The following is a 12,187-nucleotide window of genomic DNA, read 5'->3' as shown; positions in this document are numbered from 1 at the left end:
CGCTTCTACCTTTTGATCTTTAAAGTGTGATCAAAAGAGACTTAGACTCCCACATCATAATCATGGGAAACTTTAGCAGCCCTCTGTAAACATTAGACAGACCAACGAGACAGAAATCTAAAAAGGATATCCAGGAATTGAACTCAGCTCTGCACCAAGCGGACCTAGGAGACATCTACAGAACGCTCCACACCAAATCGACAGAATATACATGCTTCTCAGCACCACATCACACTTATTTCCACATTGACCACATAGTTGGAAGTAAAGCACTCCTCAGTAAATGTAAAATAACAGAAATTACTGCAAACGGTCTCTCAGACCACATTGCAATCAAAGTAGACCTCAGGATAAAGAAACTCACTCAAAACCGCTCAACTGCATGGAAACCGGACACCCTGCTCCTTAATGAGTACTGGGTACATAAGGAAATGAAGGGAGAAAGAAAGATATTTTCTGAAACCAATGAAAACAAAGGCACAACATACCAGAATCTCTGCGTCACATTTAAAGCAGTGTGTAGAGGGAAATTTATAGCACTAATTGCCCACGAGAGAAAGCAGGAAAAATCAAAAATGCATACCCTAACATCACCATTAAAAGAATGAGAGAAGCAAGAGCAAACACATTCAAAAACTAGCAGAAGGCAAGAAATAACTAAGATCCGAGCAGAACTGATGGAGATAGAGACACAATAAACCCTTCAACAAATCAATGATTCCAGGAGCGGGTTTTTTGCAGTGATCAACAAAATTGATAGAGCACTAGCAAGACTAAGAAAGAAGAAAAGAAAGAAGAATCAAACAGATGCAGTAAAAAATGATAAAGGGGATATCACCACCGATCCCACAGAAATACAAACTACCATCAGACAATACTATCAGCACCTCTAAGCTAATGAACTAGAAAATCTAGAAGAAATGGATAAATTCCTGGACGCATACAACCTCCCCAGAGTAAACCAGGAAGAAGTTGAATGCCTGAGTAGACCACTAACAGGCTCTGAAATTGAGGCAATAATTAACAGCCTATCAAGCAATAAAACTCCAGGACCAGACGGATTCACAGCCGAATTCTACCAGAAGGACAAGGAGGAGATGGTACCATGCCTTCTGAAACTATTCCAATCAACAGAAAAAGAGGGAATCCTCCCTCACTCATTTCATGAGGCCGGCATCATCCTGATCCCAAAGCCTGAGAGAGACACAACCCAAAAAGAGAATTTTAGGCCTATGTCCCTGAGGAACATCGATGGGAAAATCCTCCATAAAATACTGGAAAACCGAATCCAGCAGCACATCAAAGAGCTTATCCATCATGATGAAGTGGGCTTCATCCCTGACATGCAAGGCTGGTCCAACATATGCAAAACAATAAACATAATCCAGCGTATAATCAGGACCAAAGACAGAAACCACGTGATTATCTCAACAGATGCAGAAAAGGCCTTCGACAAAATTCAACAGCCCTTCATGCCAAAAACTCTCAATAAATTAGGTATTGATGGGACATCTCCCAAAATAATACGGGCTATTTAGGGCAAACCCACAGCCAATATCATACTGAATGGGCAAAAAGTGGAAGCATTCCCTTTGCAAACTGCCACAAGACAGGGATGCCCTCTCTCACCACTCCTATTCAACATAGTGTTGGAACTTCTGCCCAGGGCAATCAGGCAGGAGAAAGAAATAAAGAGAAATCAATTAGGAAAAGAGGAAGTCAAATTGTCCCTGTTTGCAGATGACATGATTGAATATTTAGAAAACCCCATCGTCTCAGTCCAAAATCTCCTTAAGCTGATAAGCAACTTCAGCAAAGTCTCAGGATACAAAATCGAGGTGCAAAAATCACAAGCATTCTTATACACCAATAAGAGGCAAACAGAGAGCCAAATCATGAGTGAGCTCCCATTCACAATTGCTTCAAAGAGAATAAAATGCCTAGGAATCCAACTAACAAGGGATGTGAAGGACCTCTTCAAGGAGAACTACAAAGCATTGCTCCACGAACTAAAAGAGGAGACAAACAAATGGAAGAATATTCCACCATCACGGATTGGAAGAATCAATATCGTGAAAATGGCCATACTGCCCAAGGTAAATTATAGATTCAATGCCATCCCCATCAAACTACCAATGACTTTCTTCACAGAACTGGAAAAAACTGCTTTAAAGCTCATATGGAACCACAAAACGGCCCCCACTGCCAACATAATCCTAAGCCAAAAGAACAAAGATGGAGGCATCAAGCTGTCCGACTTCAAGCTACAGTAGAAGGCTACAGTAACCAAAGAGCATGCTATCGGTTGCCGTTTTGGTTACCGTAGACCAATGGAACAGAATAGAGCCCTCAGAAATAATACGACACATCTACAACCATCTGATCTTTGACAAACCTGACAAAAACAAGAAATGGGGAAAGGATTCCCTATTTAAAAAAATGGTGCTGGGAAAACAGGCTAGCCATATGTCGAAAGCTGATATCGGATCCCTTCCTTACACCTTGTACAAAAATTAATTCAAGACAGATGAAAGACTTAAATGTTAGATCTTAAACCATACAAACCCTAGGAGAAAACCCAGCCAATACCATTGAGGACAAAGGCATGGGCAAGGACCTCATGTCTAAAACGCCAAAAGCAATGGCAACGAAAGCCAACATTGACAAACAGCATCTAATTACACTAAAGACGTTCTGCATAGCTAAAGAAACTCCCATGAGAGTGAACAGGCATCCTGCAGAAAGGGAGAAAATTTTTGCAATCTACTCATCTGACAAAAGGCTAATATCCAGAATCTACTAAGACCTCAAACAGAGTTACAAGAAAAACCAAACAAGCCCATCAACAAGTGGGGGAAGGATATGAAGAGACACTTCTCAAAAGAAGACATTTATGCAGCCAACAGACACATGAAAAAATGCTCATCAAAACTGGCCATCAGAGAAATGCAAATCAAATCCGCAATGAGATATCATCTCACACCAGTTAGAATAGCGATCATTAAAAAGTCAGGAAACAACAGGTGCTGGAGAGGTAGTGGACAAATAGGAACACTTTTACACTGTTGGTGGGACTGTAAACTAGTTCAACGGTAGTGGAAGATAGTGTGGCGAATCCTCAAGGATCTCGAAATAGAAATACCATTTGACCCAGCCATCCCATTGCTGGGTATATATACCCATAGGATTAGAAATCATGCTTCTGAAAGGACACACGCAGACGTATGTTTATTGCGGCACCATTCACAGTAGCAAAGACTTGGAACCAACCCAGATGTCCATCAATGATAGACTGGATTAAGAAAATGTGGCACAAATACACCATGGAATACTATGCAGCCATGAAAAAGCATGAGTTCATCCCCTTTGGAGGGACACGGAGGAAGCTGGAAACCATCATTCTTAGCAAACTATCGCAAGGACAAAGAAAGCAAACACCGCATGTTCTCATTCATAGGTGGGAATTGAAGTATGAGAACGCTTGGACACAGAAAGGGGAACATCACACACCGGGGCCTGTCATGGGCGGGGGGAGGGGGAGGGATAGCATTAAGAGATATACCTAATGTAAATGACTAGTGAATGGGTGCAACACACCAACCAGGTGAATCTTGGAAGGCAAAAGCTACTGAATTTAGCGAATTTGTGGAGGCATTCCCAGAAATCAGCCAGGTGAAGTATCACACAACCGAAGACTGCACAACTCCTCTAAGGCAGCACGATGCGGCAAACCCAGACGGCCACTCTTCTCACCCCTCCTCCGTTGGCTGTTCTGGGTAATGAGGTTCAAAAGTCACCTAGGCAACTGCCAAAATAGCTGAAATGGAGTAAGGGCTTCAGGCTGGTGCCTAGCAGAGGTCCACCTGACCCCCGTAAGCTGCTGAACAAGAAGGGCTGCCAGAAATGTCCCCCTAGGGAATTTGGTGGAGACGAAGACCCGCTCACTGGACAAGGGTTCCTCCCAGGAGACGCCCGAGCGGAAGAAACGGGCTGTGAGCCACGCCCTTTCACCCTCCGCTACCCCGCCCTGGGCTGGTGAAGGTGCGCGTAAGGATGAGGACTACTGAGCCCTGAAGAAATAAATCCTTCCCCTTTGACCCCAAGGAGGATTGCCTGTGAGGATCTTCAACGAGTCTACCCGTGTCTAGACACGGGAGCAGGTCTGTCCGGCACAGCACCTCCCTCAAGGAGGAGAAGAGTGAGGAGAAAGGAAACTCAAGTCTGACCATTCTGTCCTGGGAGAGAAGAGGAGGATCTCATCTCTCATCTGTCCAAGCAAGGCAAGGAGACTTTCTCTCATCTTTCCAAGCAAGGCAAGGAGACTTTGTATAATTAGGAAACAAAAAGAATTTAGAAGGAATGAAAGCAGCCCGTAAGGTGCATTCCTAAGGACTGCCCATTGAAACTGACACAATTGCCCTTGTTTGATGAGAGGAATGAGCAGAGCACTGAGGTGGTGAACAGGGATCTAGTGAGACTTTCCCAGCATGTTTCTACCAAAGCTTTCTCTAAGCTTCTCGGAACACTCTCCTAATAAGCAGATGTTTGGCCCTTCAGAAAGTCAACAAGCAAAATGCCTTGAGTGTCCCAAAACACTGATGCCATGATGTTGGCTCCTGACTGGCCTCCTTTTCCTTTGACTGGACCACTGCCACCTCTCGGTAGCCGTCGCTTTGATGATGCTTTGCCTTCGAGGTCATATTGGTAAAGCCATGTTCCAACTTCCGGTTACAATTTGTCAGAGGGATGCGTCAGGATCGTGATCCCTCCTGTTTAAAATTTCCACTGATAGCTCTCGTCGTAACTGCAGCTGATCTGGGCACAGTGGTTTTCACAGCCACTGCAGGATTCATCTCCCACATCTTCTCACCTCTTCTTGAAACAAGCTATACATTCGTAAAGAGTTCATTTCTTTGGGGTAGTGTCCTTAGAAGCTTTTGAGAAAACATCAATGATTTCTTCATTCTTCCACCCAAGCTTCACCAGAAATTTGATGTTTGCTCTTGCTGCAATTTTCGTGGAATTCATGTTGCTCTGATAGGAGTCCTTTTCAGTGGATGTCTCATCCTTCTCAGTGCCTCAAACTCGATCTAGTTCAGAAAGGTTATAAGAAGTTCGGACAAGTTTCTTTGAGTGCAAACCAGTGGAAACCCATGCATAGTTTCTTCACCATGTGCATTTTCTATGAACCTTTTGAAGAACCCCTGTGTTGAACATTGCCCAAGTCGTGGGAGAGAAGTGGGTGCGGTCCACTTCCTGTCCTCAATTTGCCCGCAGCGGAGGAGTGCAGAGAGCAGGGAAACGCAACCCCAGAGAGATCCTGCCCTGCAGCATGCAGCAGACTGCTGGCCCAGTCCTGGCTCCATGGGGTGCTGTGTGGGCCCAAGCAAGTTGACCAAACTCCCTGACGCTGAAATGAATCCTAGGTGGCCCAATTCCAGTAGCCATTATAGGACTGCCCTGCAGGGACAGTTAATTAACTCAGGAAAAGCAACCTAGCTCCAAGGTTAGCAACCAGGAGTTCCAGTTGATTCCATTAGTGCACCCCTTGAGGCATTCCCAAGCTGGAGTCTGGTGGAAGATGAGGCTCAGTGTGATTGGATGGAAGCACCAACCTATCAAGGAGAAGTCCCACCCACTCTGCCCTGTGCGTCTATAAAGGCGACGGGTGGCGGCCGCGGCACTCATTGAAGCCGCCAGTTGGGAGAGGAGCAGAGCCAGGCCGGTGCTCCCGAAGGCAGCAAGATGTTGCGAGCCACAGCTCCCTGCTGGTTCCCACCTGGATACCCAGAAGCTAAGAAGGTGGCCGAGGAGGCGGCCCTGGAGGCAAGAAGCCGCCAGTTGGGAGCGGAGCAGAGCCAGGCCGGTGCTCCCGAAGGCAGCAAGATGTTGCGAGCCACAGCTCCCTGCTGGTTCCCACCTGGATACCCAGAAGCTAAGAAGGTGGCCAAGGAGGCGGCCCTGGATGCAAGAAGCCGCCAGTTGGGAGCGGAGCAGAGCCAGGCCGGTGCTCCCGAAGGCAGCAAGATGTTGCGAGCCACAGCTCCCTGCTGGTTCCCACCTGGATACCCAGAAGCTAAGAAGGTGGCCGAGGAGGCGGCCCTCGAGGCTCCAGAATTCCCCCTGCCCTCTCATCAGCCTGCCCAGAGCTTCGGGCTCCGGGTGCCCCAGATGCACAACCAGGCCTCCGCATTTGTGGACATCCAGGCGGAGCCCCAGAACAGGGGTCCGGCGGTGCCCCCAGCGTGTCCCAAGGTGGTGACGGAGGCGTGCTACTTCCCTGCACAGAGGGGATCGGCCTGCTGCTTGCCAGCCGCCCCAAGGCTGACAGAGAGGCCCTCGGGAGTCCGCATCTCAGCCCCCAGGAAGAGGAAGACGATCGCCCAGTCTTCCAGCCCTTGCTTGGTCACAGGTTGCACAGATGCCAAGAGAACCCGCGTGGCCAGCAGCAGCCAACGCTCCAGTGGCTCCAAGGTCGGCAGACAGCCAGGGAAGACGCGCAACAGGTCAGGGATGGCATGCAAGACCACCACCACCATCAGCTCTAAGCGAATCGTCCGTCGTCCATCCTTACCGAGTTTGAAGAAACCTATTGTCCTCCGAAGGTCTGGGTGCCAAGTCCCCACCGTCCTCCGCCGAGGCTATCTCCAACTGTTCACCGAAGAGTGTCTCAAGTTCTGCGCCTCCAAGCAGGAGGCCGAGGAGAAGGCGCTGAACGAGGAGAAGGTGGCCTACGACTGCAGCCCCAACAAGAACAGGTACCTGAACGTGGTCCTGAACACCCTCAAGAGACTGAAGGGCCTGACCCCCAGCTCCATGCCGGGCCTCAGCAGGGCCGCCCTGTACAGCCGCCTCCAGGAGTTCCTGCTCAGCCAGGACCAGCTCGAGGAGAACGGCTACCCCTTCCCGCACCCCGAGCGGCCCGGAGGCGCCGTCCTCTTCACTGGCCAGGGGAAGGGGCCCGGCGACTCCTCCTGCAGGGTCTGCTGCCGTTGTGGCACCGAGTACCTGGTGTCCTCCTCGGGCCGCTGTGTACGCGACCAGTTGTGTTATTATCACTGGGGGCGGGTCCGCTCGAGCCAGGTGGCTGGAGGCCGGGTTAGCCAGTACACCTGCTGTGCAGCTGCTCCTGGCTCTGTGGGCTGCCAGGTGGCAAAGCAGCACGTGCGGGACGGCCGCAAGGACAGCCTCGATGGCTTCGTGGAGACCTTCAAGAAAGAGTTGTCCAGAGACGCTTATCCAGGAATCTACGCCTTGGACTGTGAGATGTGCTACACCACGCATGGCCTAGAGCTGACCCGCGTCACCGTGGTGGACGCCGACATGCGAGTGGTGTACGACACCTTCGTCAAGCCCGACAACGAGATCGTGGACTACAACACCAGGTTTTCCGGAGTCACCGAGGCCGACGTCGCCAAGACGAGCATCACCTTGCCCCAAGTGCAAGCCATCCTGCTGAGCTTTTTCAGCGCCCAAACCATCCTCATCGGGCACAGCCTGGAGAGCGATCTGCTGGCCCTGAAGCTCATCCACAGCACCGTGGTGGACACGGCCGTGCTCTTCCCGCACTACCTGGGTTTCCCCTACAAGCGTTCCCTCAGGAATCTCGCGGCCGACTACCTGGGACAGATCATCCAGGACAGCCAGGACGGCCACAACTCCAGCGAGGACGCAAACGCCTGCCTGCAGCTGGTGATGTGGAAGGTCCGACAGCGCGCCCAGATCCAGCCACGCCACCGGTCCGCCTCTCCCGCCGCCCTGGCCTGTCCTTGGCCCCAGGCCCCTTCCACAACCGCCATCAGTCCCGAGAGCTCACCCTGTCCACCTCGCCGCAAGGCCAAAGAAACCGGAGCAGTCGACGGCAGGAGAGGGCAAAAAGCCAAGAGTAACCCCAACCGGCCACTCCCAGTCCCCCGGAATCCCTGCCGCGGACCCTCGGGCCTGTCCCCATCCCTCTGCCCTTCCCAGACCTCTGTCCTTCCACTAATCGCCTCCCGCAGCACCGAGCCGCCACTCCCAGTCCCCCGAGTCCCTGCCGCGCCCCCTCGCGCCTGTCCACATCCCTCTGCCCATCCGAGACCTCTGTCCTTACACCACTAGCCACCCCACGTGGGACTTCCATGGCCTCTGAGTACAAGGCCAGCCCCCCGGCCCACCAGCTTTCTGAATGTGTGCTTACCTGTTTTTCTCGAGAGGCACCACAGTGAGGTGGGTGAAGCACTTAGGCTCTGGAGTTAGATATCTGGGTTCAAGGCCAAATTCCACCACTTACTAGGTTTCTAATATTGCACAGATAATGTCTTTGCGCTTCTACCTTTTGATCTTTAAAGTGTGATCAAAAGAGACTTAGACTCCCACATCATAATCATGGGAAACTTTAACAGCCCTCTGTAAACATTAGACAGACCAACGAGACAGAAATCTAAAAAGGATATCCAGGAATTGAACTCAGCTCTGCACCAAGCGGACCTAGGAGACATCTACAGAACGCTCCACCCCAAATCCACAGAATATACATGCTTCTCAGCACCACATCACACTTATTTCCACATTGACCACATAGTTGGAAGTAAAGCACTCCTCAGTAAATGTAAAATAACAGAAATTACTACAAACGGTCTCTCAGACCACATTGCAATCAAAGTAGACCTCAGGATAAAGAAACTCACTCAAAACCGCTCAACTGCATGGAAACCGGACACCCTGGTCCTTAATGAGTACTGGGTACATAACGAAATGAAGGGAGAAAGAAAGATATTCTCTGAAACCAATGAAAACAAAGGCACAACATACCAGAATCTCTGCGTCACATTTAAAGCAGTGTGTAGAGGGAAATTTATAGCACTAATTGCCCACGAGAGAAAGCAGGAAAAATCAAAAATGCATACCCTAACATCACCATTAAAAGAATGAGAGAAGCAAGAGCAAACACATTCAAAAACTAGCAGAAGGCAAGAAATAACTAAGATCCGAGCAGAACTGATGGAGATAGAGACACAATAAACCCTTCAACAAATCAATGAATCCAGGAGCGGGTTTTTTGCAGTGATCAACAAAATTGATAGAGCACTAGCAAGACTAAGAAAGAAGAAAAGAAAGAAGAATCAAACAGATGCAGTAAAAAATGATAAAGGGGATATCACCACCGATCCCACAGAAATACAAACTACCATCAGACAATACTATCAGCACCTCTAAGCTAATGAACTAGAAAATCTAGAAGAAATGGATAAATTCCTGGACGCATACAACCTCCCCAGAGTAAACCAGGAAGAAGTTGAATGCCTGAGTAGACCACTAACAGGCTCTGAAATTGAGGCAATAATTAACAGCCTATCAAGCAATAAAACTCCAGGACCAGACGGATTCACAGCCGAATTCTACCAGAAGGACAAGGAGGAGCTGGTACCATGCCTTCTGAAACTATTCCAATCAACAGAAAAAGAGGGAATCCTCCCTCACTCATTTCATGAGGCCGGCATCATCCTGATCCCAAAGCCTGAGAGAGACACAACCCAAAAAGGGAATTTTATGCCTATGTCCCTGAGGATCATCGATGGGAAAATCCTCCATAAAATACTGGAAAACCGAATCCAGCAGCACATCAAAGAGCTTATCCATCATGATGAAGTGGGCTTCATCCCTGACATGCAAGGCTGGTCCAACATATGCAAAACAATAAACATAATCCAGCGTATAATCAGGACCAAAGACAGAAACCACGTGATTATCTCAACAGATGCAGAAAAGGCCTTCGACAAAATTCAACAGCCCTTCATGCCAAAAACTCTCAATAAATTAGGTATTGATGGGACATCTCCCAAAATAATACGGGCTATTTAGGGCAAACCCACAGCCAATATCATACTGAATGGGCAAAAAGTGGAAGCATTCCCTTTGCAAACTGCCACAAGACAGGGATGCCCTCTCTCACCACTCCTATTCAACATAGTGTTGGAACTTCTGCCCAGGGCAATCAGGCAGGAGAAAGAAATAAAGAGAAATCAATTAGGAAAAGAGGAAGTCAAATTGTCCCTGTTTGCAGATGACATGATTGAATATTTAGAAAACCCCATCGTCTCAGTCCAAAATCTCCTTAAGCTGATAAGCAACTTCAGCAAAGTCTCAGGATACAAAATCGAGGTGCAAAAATCACAAGCATTCTTATACACCAATAAGAGGCAAACAGAGAGCCAAATCATGAGTGAGCTCCCATTCACAATTGCTTCAAAGAGAATAAAATGCCTAGGAATCCAACTAACAAGGGATGTGAAGGACCTCTTCAAGGAGAACTACAAAGCATTGCTCCACGAACTAAAAGAGGAGACAAACAAATGGAAGAATATTCCACCATCACGGATTGGAAGAATCAATATCGTGAAAATGGCCATACTGCCCAAGGTAAATTATAGATTCAATGCCATCCCCATCAAACTACCAATGACTTTCTTCACAGAACTGGAAAAAACTGCTTTAAAGCTCATATGGAACCACAAAACGGCCCCCACTGCGAACATAATCCTAAGCCAAAAGAACAAAGATGGAGGCATCAAGCTGTCCGACTTCAAGCTACAGTAGAAGGCTACAGTAACCAAAGAGCATGCTATCGGTTGCCGTTTTGGTTACCGTAGACCAATGGAACAGAATAGAGCCCTCAGAAATAATACGACACATCTACAACCATCTGATCTTTGACAAACCTGACAAAAACAAGAAATGGGGAAAGGATTCCCTATTTAAAAAAATGGTGCTGGGAAAACAGGCTAGCCATATGTCGAAAGCTGAAATCGGATCCCTTCCTTACACCTTGTACAAAAATTAATTCAAGACAGATGAAAGACTTAAATGTTAGATCTTAAACCATACAAACCCTAGGAGAAAACCCAGCCAATACCATTGAGGACAAAGGCATGGGCAAGGACCTCATGTCTAAAACGCCAAAAGCAATGGCAACGAAAGCCAACATTGACAAACAGCACCTAATTACACTAAAGACGTTCTGCATAGCTAAAGAAACTCCCATGAGAGTGAACAGGCATCCTGCAGAAAGGGAGAAAATTTTTGCAATCTACTCATCTGACAAAAGGCTAATATCCAGAATCTACTAAGACCTCAAACAGAGTTACAAGAAAAACCAAACAAGCCCATCAACAAGTGGGGGAAGGATATGAAGAGACACTTCTCAAAAGAAGACATTTATGCAGCCAACAGACACATGAAAAAATGCTCATCAAAACTGGCCATCAGAGAAATGCAAATCAAATCCGCAATGAGATATCATCTCACACCAGTTAGAATAGCGATCATTAAAAAGTCAGGAAACAACTGGTGCTGGAGAGGTAGTGGACAAATAGGAACACTTTTACACTGTTGGTGGGACTGTAAACTAGTTCAACGGTAGTGGAAGATAGTGTGGCGAATCCTCAAGGATCTCGAAATAGAAATACCGTTTGACCCAGCCATCCCATTGCTGGGTATATATACCCATAGGATTAGAAATCATGCTGCTAAAAGGACACACGCAGACGTATGTTTATTGCGGCACCATTCACAGTAGCAAAGACTTGGAACCAACCCAGATGTCCATCAATGATAGACTGGATTAAGAAAATGTGGCACAAATACACCATGGAATACTATGCAGCCATGAAAAAGCATGAGTTCATCCCCTTTGGAGGGACACGGATGAAGATGGAAACCATCATTCTTAGCAAACTATCGCAAGGACAAAAAAAGCAAACACCGCATGTTCTCATTCATAGGTGGGAATTGAAGTATGAGAACGCTTGGACACAGAAAGGGGAACATCACACACCGGGGCCTGTCATGGGCGGGGGGAGGGGGAGGGATAGCATTAAGAGATATACCTAATGTAAATGACTAGTGAATGGGTGCAACACACCAACCAGGTGAATCTTGGAAGGCAAAAGCTACTGAATTTAGCGAATTTGTGGAGGCATTCCCAGAAATCAGCCAGGTGAAGTATCACACAACCGAAGACTGCACAACTCCTCTAAGGCAGCACGATGCGGCAAACCCAGACGGCCACTCTTCTCACCCCTCCTCCGTTGGCTGTTCTGGGTAACGAGGTTCAAAAGTCACCTAGGCAACTGCCAAAATAGCTGAAATGGAGTAAGGGCTTCAGGCTGGTGACTAGCAGAGGTCCACCTGACCCCCGTAAGCTGCT

General features: G+C 47.9%; 1 protein-coding gene across 1 annotated transcript; it reads left to right on the top strand.

The window, feature by feature from the left end:
• Positions 1 to 6,027: 6,027 nt before the first annotated feature.
• Positions 6,028 to 8,100, top strand: LOC134730917 (exonuclease GOR). Its single transcript, XM_063606591.1, has one exon. It carries the CDS (start codon positions 6,028 to 6,030, stop codon positions 8,098 to 8,100), a length of 2,073 nt encoding a protein of 690 aa, XP_063462661.1.
• Positions 8,101 to 12,187: the final 4,087 nt, after the last annotated feature.

Source organism: Pan paniscus, chromosome 7 (assembly GCF_029289425.2).
Source record: "Pan paniscus chromosome 7, NHGRI_mPanPan1-v2.0_pri, whole genome shotgun sequence".
Classification (NCBI taxonomy): Eukaryota; Metazoa; Chordata; class Mammalia; order Primates; family Hominidae; genus Pan; species Pan paniscus.
This window is presented reverse-complemented; position numbering and strand designations above follow the sequence as displayed.